This window comes from Pogona vitticeps, chromosome 14, assembly GCF_051106095.1.
Source record: "Pogona vitticeps strain Pit_001003342236 chromosome 14, PviZW2.1, whole genome shotgun sequence".
NCBI classification, from domain to species: Eukaryota; Metazoa; Chordata; class Lepidosauria; order Squamata; family Agamidae; genus Pogona; species Pogona vitticeps.
In genome coordinates, this window is record NC_135796.1 from 19,517,094 (window position 1) to 19,538,682 (window position 21,589).

The following is a 21,589-nucleotide window of genomic DNA, read 5'->3' on the forward strand; positions in this document are numbered from 1 at the left end:
CAACTCACAGCCTGCCTTGTAAAGGCCCCAAAGCTAGCTCAACTGGACAAACCAAAGGATCTAAAAGACAAATGACTTGTATTGAGAGCCCTCCCACCTTCTGGTTTCAAACTCTGGATCCAGCAGTTGCCCTTGAGCTAAAAGCAAGGCTCTCTGGGCTACCTCCTTCCAAGCTTTCTTGGCCCGTCTCTGCCCCACAATGCGCTTTGTCCTGTGGGACCAGCATCCTTCCTTACCAGCCGCTCGGTCAGGCTCCAGCCTAGCTCCTGCCAGATGCACCTTGGCTAGGAAGCAGGACGCTCCTGGCTGCCCCGTGCCGTCCCTTTCCTCTCCTCTCGCACACTGCTAAAGCTTTCTGGCCCTCCGCCTCTTCTGTGCATTTTTAAGACCTTTGCATTCTCAAACCAATTTCAGCAGCACAATTCCTAAGCCACAAGCCGTCCCTGGGCCCCTAAAAGCAGCCAACCTGGCCATTATCTATTTTTGGTGTCTCAGCAGGTGAGGAAGGGGTCCAGACGAGGGGTCAGGAGAGGTCCGTCCTGCTGGTGCCGGAGGACCTCAAGTCATTGGCCTGCTGTCTCTCCCGTGCTGGACACTAGAAACTGCACAAGAAGTCCTTCTACAAACATGAAAAAAAAAAGTTTATTAACAGAAATTGTGACTTGGTCCAATGGAAAGACAGACCACAATCTCACGTTGCTTATTCCAAACCAAATATCCAGCGCAAAAGGGGGCGGGGGTGGGGAGTCCCAAAGCATCCTCTCAAAGTCTTTGCAGGATGCTGAGAGAGGCAAGGAAGCAAGGAAAAGGCCCCCTGTTGAAACACAAAACCACCCAAACGGGTAAATGGCTTCCTTGCAAATCATTTACAAGCCAAGCCGCATGAGCTGGCAGCTCAAGGAACAGGAGAAAGAAAGAAACTGCAGGACAGAAAAGCTTTTGCTGAAAAGGTGGGGTGGGGGTGGGGGACAAACGTTTAGAAGCAAAACATTCTGCGAGCAAGTTTTGCCTGCCGGCCACACCTTTGGAACAGCCCGCCTTGTGTCCTAGTGGATTCCGTTTCCTTAGAACCTCTGGCGGGGTTTCCCTCGTGGTTTCTTGGGGGGGGGGGGGTGAGCCGCTGCCGGCAACAGAACGTAAGCCCCCTTCGAGCGCCTGAAAGTGAAACCTTAGAGGCCCCTCCCAACGTCGCAACATTATTCCACGACCTTATGAAAATGGGGAGGGGGCATGATGGGCGGGAAAGGACCCGTCGTCCGGCGGTCGGGCGCACGTGCCGACAGCGTTGGTCCTCCAAGCAGTTCTGGATGGAGAGAAGGCCAGCGTTGGCTTCCAGGCAGGGTGGGGACCTGGCGCTTTCGTGCCCCGCCCTCTGGGTTCCCGGGCTTGACCGGCCAAAGGGTCCGAATCCAGAAGGAAGCAGCGCAAGGCGCTTGGACGAGGGGCCCTTCGGGACGGTGAGAGCACCAGCACACGGCAGGACGGCCGTCCCCGAAGCGGAGAAGGGTTTGCATTTACGAAGGTCTCCGACCCAGGCCTTCAACGCCGGATTCAGCCATCTTAAAAACCGCTCGCGGCCAAAGTGCCGTCCTCCCTGAGGGCCGAACTCCATGCCGTGTTTGCCTCTCGGCGTCAAGAGCAGGAAGGTCAGCCGTGGGTGGCCCCGTCAAGCCCACACGCCCGCTCTGGTCTCGCCACGGCAGTGGAAAGCAAGCCACGCTCGGTGGCAACCTCTTCTGATGCTCCAAGGGGGGGGGACCTCGCCAGAAGGATGCCCTTTCCCTCCCTCGCCTCCGCCCGCCACGGAGCCCAAGCGGACGGGAGCACAAAAGCGGCTTGTCTCCAGGCGCCGGGCCTCCCGAGGTGGCCCCTGTCCTTCCCAAGGAGACTCCAGCGCTTACGGCTCAGCAGGCAGGAAAGGGTGAGAGGAGGCAGAACCGCACAAGGGGACGCCACAGGGAGGCAAGACAGGAAAGCCGTGGCCTAGACGCACGCAAACACACCCGGCGACCCCTTCGCGCTTGGAGGGAGCCCTCTGACGCAGGGCGCAGGTGCGGGACCTTCTGCTCCAGACCTCGGCCATGCAAGGCAAGGAAGCTGCCCCTCGAGCTTCGTCCCTTCCGCCTCCTCCTCCTCCTCCTCTCACAGCTCCATTTCCTCCTCCACGGCCGCTGGGGGCTCGGCAGCCCCATAGAGGAGGGCAGAAGGCATCTCGGGCGGGAGCGGGGCTGGCGGAGCAAAGTCCTCCCCCAGGGAGAGGAAGGGGGCTTCGAGAGGCTCCGGCTCGGCCAGCCCCCGCTCGGCCAGGGCTGGCGCTTTGTAGTTCTTGACCGAAACGGAGGGCTTGGCTCGCTCGGTGATGAATTCCGGGAGGGGCCTCCAAAGGACCAGCTCCATGGAGGGGCGGCTCCTGAGCGGGACAGGGAAAGATGGGCAGCGATCAAAACCCGTCCCCTCCGGCCAGAGCCCTCCGATCTTCAGCGGCCTTTCGGGGGATGAACGCTGAGCGGGGCCGTTTTGACCCAAGCTGCCCTCCCCGACGGAGCCCAGAGAGGGGGACGGAATCCGCGGGGCCCCCTCTTCGGCCCTTTCACCGGCCGCGAAACTTACATGGACTCGATAATCTTCTTGGTCAGGACGCTGTCGTAATCCTGCTTCAGCCCCGTTTTCAGCGTATCGGACAAGACCAAGGTGGGCAGGCTGTTCCCACGGCTTTCGGAAAGCGCCTTCGCCGCCGCCTGGTCTTCCTCCTCGTCGTCAATTATCCTGGCAACGGGAAGGAGGAGAAAAACCCTGGGGTGACCCTCTCTCCCTGCCGGGGAGGGTCTTTTTAATTTTAGAGGGGAAAAGCAGGTCCGCTTACGCTGGATGGAGAACGGGGAACGTCTACGTGAATTCTGTGAATGAAGAAATAATGGGAAGACGCCTGGGCGTCTGGGCATCGGGGTGCGTGTGTGTGTGTATGGGGGGGGCACTCACCTGTCCTCAATCTCCTGCAGCCTCCGTCGGGCGGCCTCGCCCTGGGGCTCCACCATCACCTGCTCCATCTCTTCGCAGGGCACCTCCAGCGGGCCAGGCAGGCAGGTGAGGGCCTGGGCCGTGGGCTGCCCCCCACGGAGGGCCCAGTCCGCCATGCCGGGGGCCGAGGGGCCAGGATCCGTCTCTCCCACCAGCCGCTTCTTTGCCACCGGGCAGCTGCGGAGGGAAGAAGAACAAGGAGTGGGTCCACAGGGGGTGAGGAAGAGGAGGGGCGAAGGGGGAGAGCTGCTGGCAGGTGGCCGGGGGGGGGCGGCATCCTCGCCCCAACCCACCTTTGCCCTCCCCCCCCACCAAGGCAGGCAGCCGGTGGACCCGTGCCCAAGCCCCAAAGCAGCCCCTGGACCCACAGGGCGGGCAGAGGGGGGCTCGCCATGGCTGGTGGTGGCCCCACCTGACCCCTCCCTCCCTCCCTCCCTCCCTCTCCCCCCCCCAACCACCCTCAGGGCTCCCACTTACCCTTCCGGCTCTTCCTCCATCTTGTGCTTCTTCCTGCAAGAATAGGAGGTCCTGCGGGGGGGGGGGGGAGAGAAAAAGCAAGAGAGAGAGAGAGAGACCCCCTCCATCTTAGCAGCGCCCACCGGGGATTGCTCGCCTGCCAGGGGATGCTGGGCATCGTAGTTCCCCAAGGCCCGGCCTGGAGGACTGAGGGGGTTTGGAGTCGCCCAGACCCGGTGTGGGCAGAGCGGACCCCCCGGGAGGGCGGGCGGGCGAGAGCGCGTGCCAGGCTTGCAAGCGGGCCAGACGCGTGTCGGCGCGTCAGGTCGTGGGAACGGGACACCCCTCCCCCCTCCCGGCCGCAGAGACTTACCGGGGCCGCCTCTGCAGGAGCAGGCCGGGGGGGCCGGGGGCGGCGGCGGCGGGGTCCCCGGGGGCGAAGCCCGGCGGCGGCGGCAGGGGGGGCTCCGGGTGGGTTCGCCGAGCGGGGGGGACGCCTTCCGGGGGCCGGCCGAGCCCGTGGCCCCGTCCTCCCCGTCCTCCCCCTCCTCCTCCTCCGTTGCCCGGGGGGGGCCCGGAGCCCACGGCCCCCGCGAAGGCCCCCTCCAGGGCCGCCATGGCCGGCGAGCGGGCGGGCGGGCGCCCTCCCCCCCGCGGAGCCTCCTCACGACCCGCCGCCCGGGACGCGTGTCTCAGGGCAGGGCGAGCGCTGCGCCTCCCGGCCAGGCCCCCCTCCCGGGCCGAACACGTGTCAGCGCGCAGGGCCGTGGGAACGCGCTTCCTTCCCTCCCCCTCCGACGCGGGAAGAGCCAGCGAGGGAACCCCCACCCCCACCCCCTCCGCGCGGCCTGGCCTGCCTCGCCCCGCCCCCTCGCCCCCTCGCCCCTCCCTCCTTCCTCGCTCCTGGGAGTCGTAGTCTTGGCGCCAGCGGCAGAGCATGCCGGGAAGTGTAGTCGCCGCCGCCGCCGCCGCGGCCAGGGGGGGTTTAGCCTCGCTCTCTGGCCGCCACCCGCTCTTCCCTTTTTCTCCGCCGAGCCCCCCCTTGTTTTGGGGGGGGGAACCATGTGTGCTGGTGGGCGAGGCTTCGCTTGCCTTGCCTTGCCTGGAGGGGCTTTGCAGCCTTTTCGGGGGTGGGTGGGGGGCGCCTGGGGATTCTGGGATGGGTAGTCCAAGGAGGAGGCGAGGGGGCCCCGCGAGAGTCTGGCAGGCGAGCCATCCAGCGGGTCCCCGTGCGGGAGACCTGGCCGGCGAGGGAGGCCCATCATCCCCCACTCACCGCCCCCATCCTCCCCTTGCGCTCCGCTCCACTGCGCTGGGGAGGGGAGCGGGAGGTGCTTGGATGGGCGGGATCCCGGATCTCTAGTTTTATTTTATTTTATTACATTTATAGCCCGCTCATTTAGTCATATACTTTGACTCTGAGTGGGTAACAACGTATCATATAACAATTTCACAATTTAAAAATCAAATTGATATATTGCTAATAGAGAAAACTTAAGGTGTGTTTGAATCTAAAATACAAACACATTAAAACACTGGAGCTCATAATCTAGAAAGGGTCAGGGCATCACACACACACACACACACCATCTGGGGCGCCTCTGCTGCTCGGCCAGGCCAGCGTCCCCTCCTCGGCCTGATCCTGCCACCTTCTCCTCTCCCCGTTGGAAGGCGCAAAGCCAGGCCAGAGAAGGGACAAGCGGGGGGGGGGAGAGGAACCCCCCCCGGGAGGGAGGGCCCAGCGGCCAGAATTGCACCCCAGGCCCTCACCCCAAAGGGAAGCCCCCGGACAAAGGGAGCGAACCCCAACCTGCCTGGGCAGCCCCCTCCTGTTTCGATGGGGGGGGCGCCAAGTGGGCAGTGGTGTAGCTCTCTAGCATCCCTAAAGCAAAAAAAAAAAAAAAAAAGCCCCCAACGACGTTGTTCTCTCTCCGCACCCTCCTGATGTTTCTTCTGCTGGAAGGCCTGTCCAGATCTCCGCACAACGATGCTGACACTTCCTTGGGCTCTTCCTCCCCAACTCCGAGAGGCCTCCCCCCCCCCATGGCTTCCACCTCGGGCGGCATTCTGCCGGGCCAGAAAAGGGAGGAGGGCCCCCCCTCGGGAACCCCAAAGAAAGCCCAGACAAAGCCCCGATTGTTCCCGGATCTGGGCTTAAGCTCCCTCTGGGAGGCCGGGAGGGCTGGAAGGGGAAGCCTCTTCCTCCTCCTCCTCCTCCTCTCCCCTCCCTCCGGGACTGTGGGTTGGAGAGATCCAGCGGAAAAAGCCGGGCCAGGTGAGCCGCTGGCTGGCAACCAGACCGGCTTGGTGGCCTGGATTGGGTCCTGGGTGGAAGGGCCTGCCTGGACATCCCGAGAGTGGACAGAGAGAGCCTCCCTTCCTCCAAAGCATCCTTTCTCCGTTCTGCTCCTTCTCCTTCTCCTTCTTTGGGGCTCCTGCTCTGCTTGGAATCCCTCGGCATCTCATGGCGCGCGGGGAGCCCCCTGGTCCGGCCGAGAGCCCCACGGGGAAGCGCAGAGCAGATCACAAGGTAACTATGGCTCCCTCTGTTCAGAGGTCCTCCGCTGCCCTCGGCCGGGCCGTCACATCTCGCCCCGCCATAATGTGCGTGGTTCCTCCGAGGACCGAGACGAATGGACCTCCGAGGGCAGCTGAAAAAGCTCTTTGTGAGGGTGTCCATCCAGTTGGTGTCGGTTCCTCCTTTGCCCGTAAAAACCTCTCGGGTTCGCCTTGGCCGGAGCAGACGGGGCGACCGGGGTGAGCGGTCTCAGCCTGAGGGTCTTGGCCCTCCCGGCCTCTTGGCTGGAGAACGGAAGCCGGCCGGCTCAGGATGGAGCGGCAGCTGCTGCTGAACGAGCCTGCACGGCCCCGCAAGGTAAGCCCCCTGGGAAGAAGACATCTCCCCCCCCCCAAACTGGGCCAGGGCTGAGCCTGGGAAGCGACTCAGAAGCAAGCTTTGCCAAATTCGGGGGAGTACGAATGCCGAAGTACGAATGAATGTTCGAAGACGGTCTTGTGTTGGTCGACCTGCAAGGAGAAAGCTAGCTCCCCCCCCCAAGCCCTCAAGTTGGCTGTGGTTCTTTTGTGCTTGGTTTGACTTTGCAGGGGGGGGGGGAAGCCTCTCAGAGAGGTTGGCTTCTCAGTGGGGAGAGCAGCCTCTGCCCCAAACAGAATCGGATCCCTCTTGGCAAGGCGGGAGACAAAAGGCCTGGGAATGCCGAGAGGCGGCCCCGGGACCAGGAGAGGTGAGTGACCCACCCAGGCCTTCAAAGGGGGGGGCACAACTTTTAAGGCCCCCCCCCCGGTGTGCCCCAGTACCTTCCGTCCTTAGCATGGCATTGGGAGGACGGCTTGCTTTCTCGTGGGCAGAAAAATTAACAAGGGTGGATCTTTGGGGGGGGTTTGAGGTGACAGCCTGCATAAGCCTCTTCTCTATCCCCATAAATAAACTCGTCTTTTTTCCCCCCCTCTGAACTGAACCCTTGCTCTTCGCTGCCCTTTTCTGTACTTTTTCCAGTTCAACGCCCCCTTTTTGTACCCTCTCCCTCCTCCCAGGTTTTCCTTATTTTAATATGGGACCATTAAGTACCCCACTGTTTCTTGGGGTTGGTGGTGGCCCCTCTGCAGTCAAGAAAAGGTGTGTGTGTGTGTTTGTGTGTGTTTTTAAGGAGAACGAGGGTGGAATCTGTGCTTGAGACAGTCAGTGGGTCCCCTCCTGGTTGAGTGATGGATCTTCGCCAATAATCTCCCTGCACCGAAACACCACCAACAAAAGGCCAGGAGGATTCCGGCACCAGGGATCGGATTGTGGTCGGCTGGGGCTAGCCGGTTTGCCCAGGACATGATGTGTGAGCCAATGGGTTCCATTTTCTGATGGCTGGTTTCCTTCTTCTGGGTCTGCTAGATTGGGGGGCCAGCCGGCAGAGGCAGAGGCCAGGACGGGGTGATGAAAGGGTTGTTTGGCTCAAAAGCTCTCCATCCTGGCTCTTTCTGGGTGAACAGATATTCCTAGTGAAGAAGCCTCAAGGAAGCCAGGAAGGGTGACTTCCTTTGCAGAGCGCTGTCCTCTGTTTGGAGGCCAGGTTTTTTTATTATTATTATTTTCAGTCTGTTGGAAGACCAAAAAAAAAAAAAAGGGGGGGGGACTCAGGATCAGGGACGTGGGACAGTTGGCCAAATTCTCCCCCGTTCAGGTGAAGAAGAGAGTCTTTTAATATGCACGGCACACGCCAAGCCAAGACTCACAGGGAAAGACAATAGTGCTAGGAAAAGCGGAAGGCAGCAGGAAAAGAGGAAGACTGAAATACGAGATGGATCGGCTCCGTAAAGGAAACTGCAGGCTTGGGTTTGTAAGAGCTGAGCAGAGCAGTTGAGGACGGGGCCCTTTTGGAGGCGGTTCATTCACGAGACGGCCGTGTGTCAGAGGCAACCTGATGGCCTGTCGGAGCAACAACGAAGCCCCTACGCTGAGCGAGTGCCAGGGTGGCTGAGCCCCTTCGCTTGCACAAATGCTTGGCATTCTTCACACTGAGAAGGCTCACCCGCTGTGGGTCAGGGGTCCCTTTGTCTTCCTGGCACACACACACACACACACACCCTTCATCACATGCCAGCCGCCATGGGATTATGGCGAGGGGGATCAAGGGCCTCTTCCTTCCTCAGTGCTCAGCACCGCTCAAGGAGAACAACCAGCCGGGCTCTAAATCCATGGCAGCTGCCCCCCCCCCAGACGGAGAGCTGGTAGCTTTCTCTCTCTCTCTCTCTCTCTCTCTTTCTCTCTCTCTCTCTCTGTGTGGTGTGTGTGTGTTTTCAGCTGACTTTTGCCGTCAAGCTGGGTATCACATGCCTGGCCAGCACCTGAGGCCAGCTTGGGATGTTTTCTCGCTGATGGGAACCAGCCGCCTTTGGGGGGGGTGTTGGGAGCACTTAACCCTTTCCTCCAAGTGATTCTGGCGTACCCAGACCCCCATCTCCCCACAGGAGGGTAACATCTGGAACCCATCCTGTCTCTGTCGTGGCTGAATGGCCCTGACCTGGGGCTGAAAACTGGAAGGGGGGGGGATGCTGACCTCCAGATGGGCGGCACGCCCTTTGGGCAGACCAAGGAGGCCTTCTGAGACGGGAGATGGACACATGCACAGCCTGGGGCCAAAGCAGAGAGTGGTCCAGGAGGAGGTTTGCATCAGCCCTCCTCTTTTCCTCCTCCTCCTCCTCAACTCCGGCTCAGATCCGGTTGCAAGCAGCAATGGGGTTGCGGCGTTTCTGCTTGGTCGCCCGTGCATCCTTACCCTTTGTTTATTGGTTAACCTTTCTTTAACTGCATTTAACTTTACATTCTTCATAATGGAAAGGATTTGAGGCTGGTTGGCCGGGAAGCCAGAGAGAGAGAGAGAGAGAGAGAGAAGAGAGAGAGAGAGAGAGAGAGAGAGAGAGAGGGCTTCTCTGACCTTGAACGGCCCCCAGGTCAAATGGAGGGTGTGCCGAGGGGCTCAGCGGAGGAGTGGGCGTCTGGGCGGAGGGCCTACGAAGCATCCTTCCTTCTCTTCGGATGCAGAGGCGAAGGGACAGTGGCTCACCATTTACCAAGTGAAACGCTTCTCTGTCGTAGTCAGACGCCAGTGTGCTTGCCAGGCTGTCTCTGCACCGGGATCTTTGAAAACTCTGAACGTTTCCCGCTGGTAACCAGCAATTTCAAGGAGAGCATCCGCACGACGCAGTTGCACCCGCTTGCTCCTGTTGTAAGGGGTGTAGCTGCCTCCTATGGAAAGCTGGCGTTTGTGCTTTGGCGAGGGATTCGGGGCTCATTGATTGTTGCTGGAGGCAATGGTCACCCCCCCCCCCAGGAAAGCGAAGAGCCTCAGCTCAGATGCCAGGAATCCCTCGAGTGGACCTGTGGTGGCTTGAGGGGGGATCAAACTGATATACAGTAATGATGTACTGCAAACCGGGGTCCCGTCTCCTGTTGCTTCTGAGTCATCTAGACTCTGCTGGCTTTGTTCTCTTGGGTTGGAGGAGGAGGAGGAGGAGGATGCAAATGCTTTTCTCTCCAGGGTGGGGATGGTGCCAGCTGCAGAAAGAGAGAGAGAGAGAGAGAGAGCTGTTCCTGGCTCAGGCAATCTTCCCAAGAGTAACAAAAAGTGGTTGAAATAACCAGATAGGCGGGGTATAAATAGAATAAATAAATAAATTAAAATAAAATGGGATGCAGCCCCTCCTGCAAAGTACAAGCTGTGGCCACAAAACCATGAACAAGAGAGAAGCTTTTGGATAGGACTATCGATGGGGGAGCATTGTGCACGTCCTCCTCCATGTGGGTCTGGAAGGGGCAGCTCGTCTCTCTGCATGGCCCCTGCTGTTCCAACCTGTGAGATTTCCGCCTGCTTTCTTGCAGCTCCCGACCTGGACTCTCTTCTTCGCTGTGTGCGCGGCTGGCATTGGAGGGACCTTCCAGTATGGGTACAACGTTTCTATCATCAACGCACCCACGGAGGTAAGACGTGGCCTGCCGTGCCGTGGCCCCTCCTTCCCTGAAGGATGCTGAGCACTCTAGGAGGGTCTCAGGTGTGTGTGTGTGTGTGGGGGGGCGTGCTGAGACTGGGCCAGCCCTCCTATTAGGCAGAGCAAGGCCGCTGCCTACCCAGGACGTCAACCAAAGGGTAGCAAATCATTTTTGCGTGTGTGTTTCTGACCGTTGTATCTGGCTGGAAAGGATGAGGAGAAATCCTTAGCAGAGCTTCTGTGTCGTGGGCCAGAAAAATGGGCTTCGCTTTGGGTCCCATATATCTTGGCTGCTGCAGCCCTTCGCCTCCGGGCCTCTGCCTGTTTCCGACATTTTAAGGGGGAACGAATGCAAAGTGGAAACTTTTTCCAGCGAGGCAGCTGTTGTGTGGGTCACGTCCAGCAGAAAAGCAAAGAAAAACCAGATCGTGGAGGGAGGAGGGCCTTTTGAAGCTCAGGCAGCCCACGCTGGCATGAAGTGGCTGGTCTTCAAGGCCTTGATTCAGAGAAGATCACCCAAATTATCCAGAATATTCCCCCTCTCAGCCCCGTTTTTTTCCAGCATTCAGGGACCTCCAGGGGCAGAGCGAAAGCCTGGCACTTTTTCTACAGGGCACAGCCGGGCGAGGAGAATCTGGTTAGGGCGAAGGATGCTGGTGCCCCCCTCCCCCCAGTGGGAAGGAGGCAGCGGATCCTGTCCACCACCCACTGACTCCCATCCTGAGGAAACTGGGCCGTCTTTGTTTACTGTAACATTTTGCGGTAATTATGAAGAATGAGGAAAAGCAAATAAAGATGGAAAGATCAAAGCATATGGCAAAATCAAAGAGAGAGGGAGAGAGAGGGGCAAGCGGGCGCATGTTGTGCTACTATTTATGCCTTTTAATGTGGCTGTTTGTGTGTTTTTATTTGCTGCAAACTGCTCAGAGTAATGCATTGCAGTAGTGGGCAGGGAGAGAGGGAGGGACGGCGGACGTTCGGGCCACAGAAAGCAAGCTTTCTCCCACGTTCTCCTGGGAGGGGCCCTTCAGACCTTTCAGGGCGCCCCTCCCGGCCCCTCTGACGCATGCCCCCCTCTCTCCTTTGCCCCCGAAAGCACATCCACAAGTTCCTGAACGAAACCTGGCAGAGCCGCTACCAGGCCGAACTGAGTCCCGGCTTGCTGACCCTCCTCTGGTCCACCATCGCCTCCATCTTCTCCCTGGGGGGCCTGTTTGGGGCGCACCTGGGCGGCAGCATGGCCGTTTGGCTGGGCAGGTGAGTGGGCGCATCCAGCTCCATCAGCGGGAATGCTTTTCGTACTCTCTCGTGAGCAGAATTTGGGAGTAACTAGTTCCTAGCAATTGGGTTGCCTTTAACTAGTTCCTTTTCTGGAATAAACTATGTTTCACTTTTAAAACAACGCAACAAGCAGTTACAAAGCTGCCTTTTGGCACACAGAGTGATGTTTCTTTGTTACTTATAAAAAACTACTTTAAACAGACTTTTAGGAAGTATTTTAAGGAGGATTTTTCCCCAATGTTTCAACATGCAGTGTCAGAGCTGGACACAAGGAGCATTTCCATTTATTTTTCTGTCTGGCTGGTAAACCCACAAGCTCATGACTAACTTGATCTGTGTTAAGGTTGTGAATTGATGATGACATGGATTATCTTGGGGTCTCAAAGCATTAAGTGAAGAGTTCCTTTAAAAGCAAACACACTACAGTGGTGCCTTGTTTAGCGACTGCTTCGTTTAACGATGAAATCGCTTAGCGATGACTTTTTTGGAGTGTGGCGGTTTGAGAGGCTTCCGGCCTGGCCCACCTGCCTTCTTCTTCCTTTTCAGAAAAGGGGCTCTCCTGATGAACAATTTCGTAGCTCTTCTGGCCGCCATCTTGATGGGCGTCAGTTTCCCGACGGGCTTCTACGAGCTGCTGATTCTGGGGAGATTTCTAATCGGCATTAACACGGGTGAGAGCGGAATCTGGCAGAGGAGGGGAGACTTGCCCCCCTGTGGACTTAATTCCCAACCCCTTGTTGGCTGTATGCTCACAAAGTGGGGTGGCCAGAGGGTTCCTGAGCACACGGCAGAGCTACCTCTGGGGACTACAAATCCCAGCCTCCCCAGCCAAACCAGGTTTGCGGGCTCCAATGGGGGGGGAATGATGTTTGTGACCGATGCCTGTCCTTCTTTCTCCTGGACAAGCATGTTCTGCTGATGGATCTGACAGGAAGAATTTCATGCCTTCTTTTATTTTATTTTATTTTATTTTTTAAACTAAGCAAGCACTTCTAGGCAGTTTGTGATTAGAGGCAGGGCGGGTGGCTCCGAGGTGCTTCAGGCTGGGCGGGCACAGGGCCCACCCCCCCATGGCTTCTCCTCTTTCCTTGCTAGGCATCGGCCTCTGCGTGCAGCCCCTCTACATCGGGGAGGCCGCCCCCAAACACCTGCGAGGCGCCATGGCCATGGGGAGCTCCATCTTCCTGACGGGAGGCATTTTGACGGGGCAGGTGGTCGGCTTACGGTGAGTCCCAGGGTCTTGGTGGCTCGGGCGGCAGGGGGGTCCAGAGGGGCCGTGGCCCCCCCAGTTGTGGGTGTGGGGGAGGAGGAGGAGGAGGAGGTCCACAGCAGAGGGACGGAGCCTGTCTGTCTCGCTCTGTCTCCATCGGCCTGTCCCAGTCTCTGCAGGGCTCGGGGGATAAAAGAGGTTTCCGCTCTTCCCCCAGGGAACTGCTGGGCGGGGAGTCCCACTGGCCTTTGCTGCTCTCGACCTGCTGCATCCCAGCCTTCGTGCAGCTCCTGGCCCTTCCCTGGTTCCCGGAAAGTCCTCGTTTCCTGTTCTTGGACCGAGGGAACGAGGTGAAGTGCGTCAAAGGTAAACTGAGAGGCTCACCTTTGGCTCTTGGCCTCTGTCCCCCCCCCCCCCGACCCCACGGGCACCCCGTAGGAACTCTGCAGGTTGGACAGGGAGGGCCCCCTCCTGACTGTGTGCCCGAGGTGAGACAGTCCAGTTCAACCCCCCCCCCCTAGCTTCAGCAGGGCTTCCCCCGACAGCGTCTGTGGTGGGGCTCCTGCAAGGGTGAGCGCTTAATAACAAAGCCTGCAGAACCTTTCACCTCCCTGCTGAATCGGGGCCAGCAGATTTGCATCGGCGGCTCGTTCTCTGCCTTCTGAGTAGCCCAACTCGAAGTCTGTGGAAAATGACCCAGGGAGCGTCGCAGTTAGAAGCGGAACTGGCTTCGGCCGCAAGAGAAGTGGGATGATCCTCTGGCGTTGTTGGATCTCTTCCCCAAAGGGGGCCAATCGGCTGGCCTTTGTTTCCCTCCTAGCCCTGAAGCGCTTCCACGGCCGCCTGCACTACCGGCGGGAGATGGAGGACATTCAGAGGGAGGGCTTGGCCCTCGGGAGCCAGAAGGCCAAGAAGCCCTGGGAACTCTTCCTGGACCGAAGCATCCGCTGGCAGCTGCTCACCATCATCTGCATGACCATGGGGCAGCAGCTGAGCGGGATCAACGGGGTGAGAACCAGGGCCTGGTCTTCCCCCTTGGGAGGTGGGGGGGGGACCCTCTTCCGGCTGCCCCCACCCCCGCCTCCCACCCTCTTGCGGCTGGCTTGGAAGCCAGTGGCCTTTCTGGGAGCCCCACTAAGCCCAGATCCTGGAAAGTGAGTGGGTCCCTCCCAGGGGCCTCTTCCTCCGGACGGGGGCCAGTTCAGGATAAGCACATGCTGCTTTCTCCCTCCTCCGCTTCACAACGACCCCACGAGGTAAGTCCAGCCATATCGTCCTGCTGGGGCTCCTGAACCCAGCAAGGGAGAAACTGGTCCAGAGTCAGTCTGGTACAGCTGGGGGCCCTTCTCTGGAGCCACACCCCCAGGCACCGTGGGGCAGATGGGGGGCAGGGGGAAACTGGGGCTCTTCCCAGTCATGATGCATTTGTTGCTCCCCCCCCCCCCCCAGATTTACTTCTACGCCAGTTACGTCTTCCAGGAAGCCGGGATCCCCGAGGGGAAGATTCCTTACGTGACGCTGGGCACTGGGGCTTGTGAGTGTCTCACCGCCCTCACCTGCGTAAGTGCTGAGTTCAGATCCCGCTGGTCTAAATCGCTTTTTAAAAAAAGGTATGTGTGGCTAGAGTGAGCGAGGAAGCGCCTTCCTCTGGTCTTTTTCCCTGCAGGGCTTGCTGATCGAGTCCATGGGGAGGAGGGCCCTGATCCTGGGCGGCTACTCCCTGATGACCCTTTGGTGTATGGTGCTGACCTTCTCTCTGACCTACCAGGTAGGCTGGCCGGTCTTTGGTGGAAGGGAGAAATGGGTCAGGGCGCTTCTCCTTGCCGGGGGTCCCAGCCGCTGGGTGCTTTCCCCCCCACCCAGGGCCTGCTGCCTGGTGGGGTCAGGATTTGTGCAGGCTGGTCCCTGGCTCTTCCTGGGCCATGCGCAAGGAGACACATACACAGGAGGAGGAAAACCGGGGAGGCAGGGAGGGAGGGAGTGGGATGTAGTCTGATTGACATGCAGAAGGGAGGGACTGCCCCCCCCAGACCACTTCAGCAAGCCTTCCATGCCTTGTCTTCTCAGGTGTACTGGTGGGCTCCCTACCTGAGCATGGCCTGCGTCTTCGCCTTCATCTTGAGCTTTGGCCTCGGCCCAGGTAAACCTATCCTGGAATCCCTGGGAGATTTCTGCCCCTGAGAGATTTCTGCTTCTCACATGGCGTCTTATGTACATGATGAAGCTGTACTGGTTTGATAACCACTTGTCACCCACCTCTGTGACCTGAGTTTTGGGCGGGGTGCGTAGAATTCTCTACGCCTTGCTTGGGGTCCCGAGCAGACACTTAAAAGTCCCTGGCCAAATCCTGGGATTCTGGCAAACGGAGCCGTGAACGCGGCATGCCGAACGGGTAGCCACGCGTCGTGCGGACGCTGCCTCGTGTCTGTCCTGCACCCAGTTCCCTCCTCCCTGATCCAGTCACTTTTCCAAATGGTTGTCTAGGTGGAGTGACCAACATCCTAACCATCGAGCTGTTCACGCAGTCTTCACGGCCCGCGGCGTACACCATCGCCGGATCGGTGAGCTGGCTGAGCTTCTTCACCATTGGGATGCTGTTCCCTTTCATCGTGGTACGTAGGTTGCGCCTTAATCTGCCCCCTGAGACGTGGCTCAGGCCACGGCTGTTGCCGGCAATGGCGGTGTGGCTTTTGACGAGTTCTTACGTCCGATTACTTAATCGAATGCGTAATGCTCTTGCTTGCCGGCTTAGAAGTCGTCTCCCGGGTTGGCTGAGCCATTGTTCCACACCAACAGCCCACAACGCAAAAGGAAAAAGGGACAGGAGCGTGGATGTTGTGCGTTGTTTATTCATTTTGTTCTTGAAGTTCTATTATGTTCCACCTGGTGTGTCCCACCCACCCACCCAAATTCCCACTGCCATGCGGTGGGGGGGGGGAATCCTCTTTGAGATCATATCTATAAGCAAAAACAAAACCTGGCCTTTAAAGTGACTCTTCCGGCTTGCTTTATTAGTACTATATTATGCGAGACGGGTACCACGGAGGGCAAAGGGATCTGAAGCCATGCCGTGCCTTGGCATTCCCAGCACATATGGACTTGCCAAATGCAGCGAGTCCTTGGAAAGACCGTTTTCCCCTCTTAACGCAGCGGGAGGCGGGAGCCCCGCGTGGTGGGCGGCTCCTGTGATCAGAAGCAGCCGCCAGACTGCTGCGCACGCGAGAAATCTTGGGCCAATTCTTTTTCTGCTCTAATAATTTTAGAAGCCATCCTCATTTTCTGGGCGGTGTGTGTGGGGGGGGGGAGGGAGTAGAAAGCTGACAAGTATATTAATGAGAACAAGCTGTGTTTTCCTTTTTAAAAAGCTGCAAAATCCAGAAACGCTTTTAGATACTTTTAATAACTTCCAGTCAAATGCACACCAAGCCTTCGAAAAATCTAATGCTTAAGAACGGTTCATGAAGGGCATCCAGGAATTTCTAGGGTGGTGAATGTCTCTTGTTGACCAGCCGAGAGAAACTGGTTTGAGGTATTCGTGAAGGCGGAAGAATTCCAGTGACCATAAGCACGAGTTGGTAAGGGGGGGGGGAGAAGGGAAGAGGCTGTTTGTAACTAGTTATTTGTAATTAGTTCTCTTCCCCAGTAATGCATGTGTTAGGGGCCAAAATCCTGCTCGCTTTGTCTACAAGCAGAACAGAATCATGTAACGCCGACCTTGTAACTGGTGGCCATTCACCTCCAAAAATTACGTTGTTCAGTGCGAACGCTGGCGTAAAATGACAGGCCATTGGGACTGTAACTTTACTGGGGTGTCACTTTGGTCCTTGTGTGATGTCAGTTCTTAGCCCCTGTGATAGTTTCGGGGTGCGGCCTCTCTAAAAGGCTGGGGCTGGCGCTCTTGTGGGTCTTGAGCCTAGAAAGAACCACCTCTTTCTCCTGCTCAGCCAGAAAGCAATGGGAAACCTCTCCGGCCCGCACGGCTTTTGAAGGGGAGGATCCGCTGGGTGAGATCCTCCCCTGCCTTTGTCTCCGTGTCTGTGTGTGTGTGTGTCCCCCTCTGCCTCTGCACGCCTCTTCACCTCGGGGCCCTCTCTCGTTCTGCTTCCCTTTCCAGCGAGGCTTAAAACAGTACTGCTTCCTCGTCTTCCTGGCGGAGTGCTGCCTGGTGGCCCTTTTCATTTTCTTCGTCGTTCCGGAGACGAAGAATAAAACCTTCCTGGAGATCAAGCGGGAATTCCACAAGATGAATTTTGGCCGAATCAAGGAGCAGGACGGAGAGCTGGGCGAGAGACGACATCTCAGCAATGAGTTCTAAGGGCGGGCGGAGGGGTTACTGGGGGGGGGAGGAAGAGGTGGCTGTGTCCAGGGGGGGGGCACGGCCGACACAAAGGCCCCCATTAGCAAGCCATGCAGGCGGAGGGGGGGGGGCTGTTTCTCCAGTGCTCTTTTCTGAGAGATTTTGCCTACAGGTTTTTTAAAATTACCACTTCCCTTTCTGTAAATGCATTTGGTACCCTGCAACAAAGAGGGGGTCGGCTCAATAAAAACCCCTCAAACCGGCTCCTGTCTTCGTGTGGAGCAACACATGGGCGCAGCTTCAGCCTCGGGGGGGGGGGGCTGTGCAGATGTGGCCAAACAGGGTGAATCCCCAAGACGTGACCCAAGTGGGGGCGGGGGAATTCAGAAAGAGGACAAGAGGGAAAGCTGACGTGTCAGGGGATATGAATGGCCACCCAAGAACGGGCCTGCTGGGTGATCTGGGAGGCGTTAGGAGACGTTGTGGGAAAGGGGGGTGGTGGCATCAGAACATGGAAAATTCCTAATTTTTAAAAAAAGTACAACTCGCAGCCAGCGTGGCCCCTGGAATGTGTCTCAAAGGCCACTTGTGTGGTTCAAATTTTATCTCCTCTGTCGCAACGTGATGCGTACATTCAATAACTTGGGGGGGGGGACATTTCCCAAGTATTAGAGGTCGTCTCACAAAGCAGGGCCTCCTGCTTTTCTCTGAAGGCACTTCGGTGGTGTTTTGATGAAGCGCAAGCGAGTCAGTTTCAGCAGGGGCTGAGAAGCCGCCTGGCGTCCCTTTTCCTCCGCATCGCACCTTCTCCCGGCCGAGCAGGAGGAGACACCCAGAGCAGGGGCCGGGTCACGTAGATGCTCGTCCAGACGGGGAATCCTTCTCACGTGAGGTCACGAAGGGACTTTCTTCCTCTTCACTTTTTCTTCCAGGTTGGCAAAATATTTCATTTTCGCTAAAAGGGTTTTGGCTCCTTGAAGGTCGCCTGCCATGAAAAGAAACAGAGCAGGTTTAGGGATTCGGAGCCCGTTCAGGTCCTTTCAGGGGCTGGGCCCCCACGGTGAGCAAGGAAGAACCCACAGGAAAGGTTTTTAAAAACCCGACGACATGGCCCCACAAGCAAGCATGTAGGACAGAGAGAGAGAGAGAAGCTGCTTTCGGGTTTGTAAAACAAATGTCAGTCTCGGGTACGCAGAAGAGGAAGAACGTCCAGCTTGGCTCGGGTGGGGGCACGCCTGCTGATTCCTGGTGGGGACTATAATTTCTTGGGCCTTCCGAAGTCCCTCGCTCTGGTTTCGTGCCATTTCTAAGCCACCCAGGCTCCAACGCATTCCACGAAGCCGAGAAAGGGGGGGGGGGGATACTCACCTTCATCGAAGGCTCTGCTCACTCCTTGGACCAGCTCCTCTTGTTTGGCTGGAAGGCAAAGAAGCGAGGCATTTGCTTCAGAAGACAAAGGCCAAGCATCATCTCCTCAGCCACTGAGATGTTGCGGGAAGGCTTCTGGAGAGCTTCTGAGGAGGGGCGTCCAGCTTGGTTGGGAAGAGGGGGCTGACAGGAAACCCCAATGCTTGACCTCCTTCCCTCCCATCGCTTGGCCTGACTCCCCCGTCAGAATGCCACCCTCCTCCTCCTCCTCGGGCACGGCCACCCCGTCCTCCCTCTCACCTGCAATGAAGTTCTCCACGTCTTCTATTTTAGCCTCGCTCTCGGCTTCCAGGAGCTTCTCGTTGACCTCCATGACTTCGGAGAGAAATTCCGGGTCGGCTTGAGGGTCCGTTCCCGGTTCCAGCTCCACCCCGTTCAGCTCCAGCTAGAGAGACGCAAGGGGGAAAAAGACGGAAGGCTCCCGTTTTTAATTTCTCTGCTCCATCCCAAGGCCTTGGAATTGAGCTGGGGAAGGGAACCGTCCACCCAAGTGTGCGTGTGTGTGTGTTCCTGCAAACGTAGCAGGTTCCGTGCCAATATTAGGAACCGAGGTGGAAAATATACCGCCGTGGCTGTAATACATCCTTGCATAACTCTACGATGCAACCACGCTGGGAACACGGCCCACCATGGAAGTCAGCTCCGGAAAAGTTATGGCTTGAAAAGGGCAGCCGAGGGGAGCCAGGCAGAGGCACGAGGCTTTTGGGAAAGGGCCTCAAGACTCAGGGCCTTTCAGCTTAGAAAAGAAGGGAGGCACCGACAAAGCAGCCAGGATACAGTATATGTGTGCCTGGGGTGGAGAAAGTGGGATGCCCTTTGGAGGTGGGAGGCCCTTCTCAGCCCTGCTTGCTGGCCAGCACAATGTGATTGTGTGTTTGTGTGTGTGTGTGCTCCCCCCTCCTGTGCTCTCCTTGCAGGCACCAGGCTGGCTTGGGCTGGGACCCAGCGTCAAACCTTGACCCACGGAGGAACTGCTGTAACGGGAAGTTGCCAGGGAGGCCGTGGAAGACCCCCCCCCTTACCAGGTAGAGCCCCCGGCTGAGGGGGCTGAGGAGTGTCCGGTAGGCTTTGTTCACCAGGGAAGAGTGCTGTTCGGAGAAGTCCCGCTCCGCCTGCGGAAAGAGGGTTGAGAAGGGTGGGGGTTTAGGCTTTCGAGACGCGTGAACTCAACCCCACCCTTCCATTCCGCAGACATTTTGCTCTCCTTTTAACTCACCCCTGGCAACTGTGCGCGTGGTCACCTGCCCCCCTAGGAGATCCACATGACTGCTTCCCCCCCCCCAGGGAAAAAAACTCTGAGGAGCTGCTCAGAAGCACAGGAGAGGATCTTTTCTCATCTCCTCTTTGGAACGAACTGGCCTGGAAACCCGGCTTTTAAAAAGGCGCTCGGTGTTCCTTTAGAAAGGGACTCGGCTGCCCGGAGGGCTTTTCCTCCGAACGGCTGTTCCTGCGGCCGGCCAGGGGCATTGCCTTGGTCTGGTGCCTCGTCCCATGCGCAGCACCAAACCGCACGGGGGGGGGGGGGGAGGAGAGAATCCCTCGGGTTCCCTCTGGCGACCATTTCTGAGACGGCACCTTGCAAAGATTTTGCTAAGAGGGCAAAAAAACCAAACCAGCCCAACCCCCCCAAAACAAATCAAAAAGCTAAACAACAACAACAACAAAAACTTCAATGAGAAATACAAAGCCGTTTCTCCCTCGGCATTTCCTCTCCTCTCAAGGAGTGCTGGAGCCCAAAGTGCCCCCAGTTAAGCGGCTCACAGAGGGCAAGGAGCCGTGGGCTCGGGGGGGGGGGGTCACAAGAACGTTCGAGGTGGGCTGCCCTTCTGGAGAGAAGCCTCGTCTCAGAGGGCTCATCCCACCCGCAGCTCAGAAGGCCCTCCCTCGTCTGCAAAGCTCCCTCGCCTGGGAGATTTCCAAGCCCGTTCCCAGGAATGCGGGGTCAACCCCAGGCATTAAAAACAGGACCTGCATGGGAAGGCCCGGGCTTTTCCAAGATACTATTTGAGAACCAAGAGGTTGAGCGCTCAGGGCTTATGGTTACTTTTATTATTATTATTATTATTATTTTTAGGACGAGCACAAATAGTCCTTCAAGACCTCCTCCTGATCTCTAACAGTTATTAATGCAATAGCGACCATCCACTCAATGGCCTTTTGCTACCGCTTCATGAGGGTGCTCTTTGACTTTCTACGCCCTTCCTGTGCCCGCTGGTGCCCCTTCCTGGGGATGCCATCCTGGCCGTGGAGGAGACACCGCCCCCCCGCCCCCCTCCCTGGTCGCTCTCTCTCTCTCTTTCTCACCTGGGGCCGCTGGCTGAAGTAGTCTGGGTGGAGTTCGCGCTGCAGGGCCCGGAACTGCTGCTGGAGACGGGCCGCGTCCAGGCGGAAGGTGCGCTCGCTGCAGGAGGAGGAGGAGGAGGAGGAGGAGGGGGCCCGGCCGGGGTGGGGTCGGGGAGACAGGAAGGGTGCATGAAAAAAGAGGCACACGGAGCTTAAATGATGGGGAGCTTGCGGGGGGGGGGGGTTGGAGATATTTCCAGAGGATGATGACAGTGTGTTGAGCGGGTGCTTTTCCTCCCAGGAAACGTGTAGGTGGCTCTCCCGTGGCTACCCCCCTTTTTAAAATCTTCCTAAGAGCCCTGCCAGGTAGGCCAGGAGGAGGAGACTTTCTCAAGAGGGTCTGCCTTTGGACTACAATCCCCAGCACCTCTCGACCACTCGGCCTGCCCCGCCTTGGCTGAGGGATTCTGGGAGTTGTAGTCCCCTTGCCCAAAAGAGAAAGAAAGAGGGAGAGAGCCAGGAGGTGCAATTCCAGAAGTAACTTGGGGAGCCGTTATGGGAAGAAGTTACTTTTCCCAGCGCTGGCCGGGAGTGGCCTTTGGGAGTTCCTCCCTTCGCCCCGCCCCTTTCTGGGCCCCGGCCACGCCCCCCGCCGCCGCGCAGACACGTGTCTCGGGGGCGTCTCGTGTGAATGCAGCGCTGCCGCCTCCCTCCCCCCTCCTCCTCGCCCCCCCCAATCGGGGCTCCCCCCCCCGCTTTCTCTCACCATCCCAGGAGGCGGAAGAAGTCCGCGCGGGGCTCCGGCGGCTGGAGGGCGCGGCAGGCCGGGCAGAAGCGGGCCAGAGGGGCCCCCGGCGGGAGGGCCTGCCCGCAGCTCCAGCAGCCGGAGGCGGAGGCCCGAGCCCGGAGGGGAACCGGCGGGGGAAGCGGAGGCGCCCGCAGCGAAGACCCCCGCAGCAGCAGCAGCCGCCCGCACAGCGCTTCCAGCAGCCCCATTGCCGGCTCGGACTACAACTCCCGGCAGGCCCCTCGCTCCCCGGCAGGCCCGCCTCCTCCTCCTCCTCCCCCTCCCCCCGCGCAGGCGCGGACCCCCGCCGGGCGCGGATTGGCTGCCGGGG

General features: G+C 58.5%; 3 protein-coding genes across 9 annotated transcripts; 1 reads left to right on the forward strand and 2 right to left on the reverse strand.

Annotated features, from left to right (window-relative positions):
• Window positions 1-617: 617 nt before the first annotated feature.
• CCDC117 (coiled-coil domain containing 117) lies at window positions 618-4,295 on the reverse strand. The gene is made up of 5 exons (XM_072983102.2): window positions 3,848-4,295; window positions 3,496-3,546; window positions 2,980-3,195; window positions 2,611-2,766; window positions 618-2,410 (listed from the first exon to the last, which is right to left on the reverse strand). The coding sequence occupies exons 1-5, from the start codon at window positions 4,090-4,092 to the stop codon at window positions 2,143-2,145; spliced, it is 936 nt and encodes a 311-aa protein (XP_072839203.2). The 5' UTR covers window positions 4,093-4,295; the 3' UTR covers window positions 618-2,142.
• Window positions 4,296-4,666: 371 nt separating this feature from the next.
• Window positions 4,667-16,778, forward strand: LOC110083426 (solute carrier family 2, facilitated glucose transporter member 11). Of its 7 annotated transcripts, none has more exons than XM_072983745.2 (12): window positions 4,667-6,004; window positions 9,866-9,964; window positions 11,069-11,229; window positions 11,800-11,924; window positions 12,349-12,478; window positions 12,681-12,829; window positions 13,284-13,471; window positions 13,913-14,023; window positions 14,130-14,231; window positions 14,531-14,603; window positions 14,948-15,075; window positions 16,578-16,778. In XM_072983745.2, the coding sequence occupies exons 1-12, from the start codon at window positions 5,939-5,941 to the stop codon at window positions 16,776-16,778; spliced, it is 1,533 nt and encodes a 510-aa protein (XP_072839846.2). In that variant the 5' UTR covers window positions 4,667-5,938. The 7 variants fall into 7 exon arrangements, with proteins under 7 accessions (XP_072839846.2, XP_072839849.2, XP_020657539.3 ...); XM_020801880.3 differs by lacking the exon at window positions 4,667-6,004 and adding an exon at window positions 6,021-6,349; XM_078381874.1 differs by lacking the exon at window positions 4,667-6,004 and adding an exon at window positions 6,457-6,719.
• Window positions 15,845-21,512, reverse strand: HSCB (HscB mitochondrial iron-sulfur cluster cochaperone). The gene is made up of 6 exons (XM_078381880.1): window positions 21,238-21,512; window positions 20,493-20,589; window positions 19,211-19,300; window positions 18,429-18,573; window positions 18,129-18,176; window positions 15,845-17,745 (listed from the first exon to the last, which is right to left on the reverse strand). Exons 1-6 carry the CDS (start codon window positions 21,465-21,467, stop codon window positions 17,654-17,656), a joined length of 702 nt encoding a protein of 233 aa, XP_078238006.1. The 5' UTR covers window positions 21,468-21,512; the 3' UTR covers window positions 15,845-17,653.
• Between the last annotated feature and the right edge of the window lie 77 nt (window positions 21,513-21,589).

Excerpts from the sequence above, each read along its gene's own strand:
- LOC110083426 (XM_078381874.1), top strand. The coding sequence starts at position 6,468 with ATGAATGTTCGAAGACGGTCTTGTGTTGGTCGACCTGCAAGGAGAAAG. Across the intron at positions 11,230-11,799 it reads ATGGCCGTTTGGCTGGGCAG|AAAAGGGGCTCTCCTGATGA; the intron begins GTGAGTGGGCGC and ends CTTCCTTTTCAG. Across the intron at positions 13,472-13,912 it reads AGCTGAGCGGGATCAACGGG|ATTTACTTCTACGCCAGTTA; the intron begins GTGAGAACCAGG and ends CCCCCCCCCCAG.
- HSCB (XM_078381880.1), bottom strand. The coding sequence starts at position 21,467 with ATGGGGCTGCTGGAAGCGCTGTGCGGGCGGCTGCTGCTGCTGCGGGGG. Across the intron at positions 18,574-19,210 it reads TCAGCCGGGGGCTCTACCTG|CTGGAGCTGAACGGGGTGGA; the intron begins GTAAGGGGGGGG and ends GCGTCTCTCTAG. Across the intron at positions 17,746-18,128 it reads GAGCAGAGCCTTCGATGAAG|GCGACCTTCAAGGAGCCAAA; the intron begins GTGAGTATCCCC and ends TTTTCATGGCAG.
- CCDC117 (XM_072983102.2), bottom strand. The coding sequence starts at position 4,092 with ATGGCGGCCCTGGAGGGGGCCTTCGCGGGGGCCGTGGGCTCCGGGCCC. Across the intron at positions 3,547-3,847 it reads CTCCTGCAGAGGCGGCCCCG|GACCTCCTATTCTTGCAGGA; the intron begins GTAAGTCTCTGC and ends CCCCCCCCGCAG. Across the intron at positions 2,411-2,610 it reads AAGAAGATTATCGAGTCCAT|GAGCCGCCCCTCCATGGAGC; the intron begins GTAAGTTTCGCG and ends TGTCCCGCTCAG.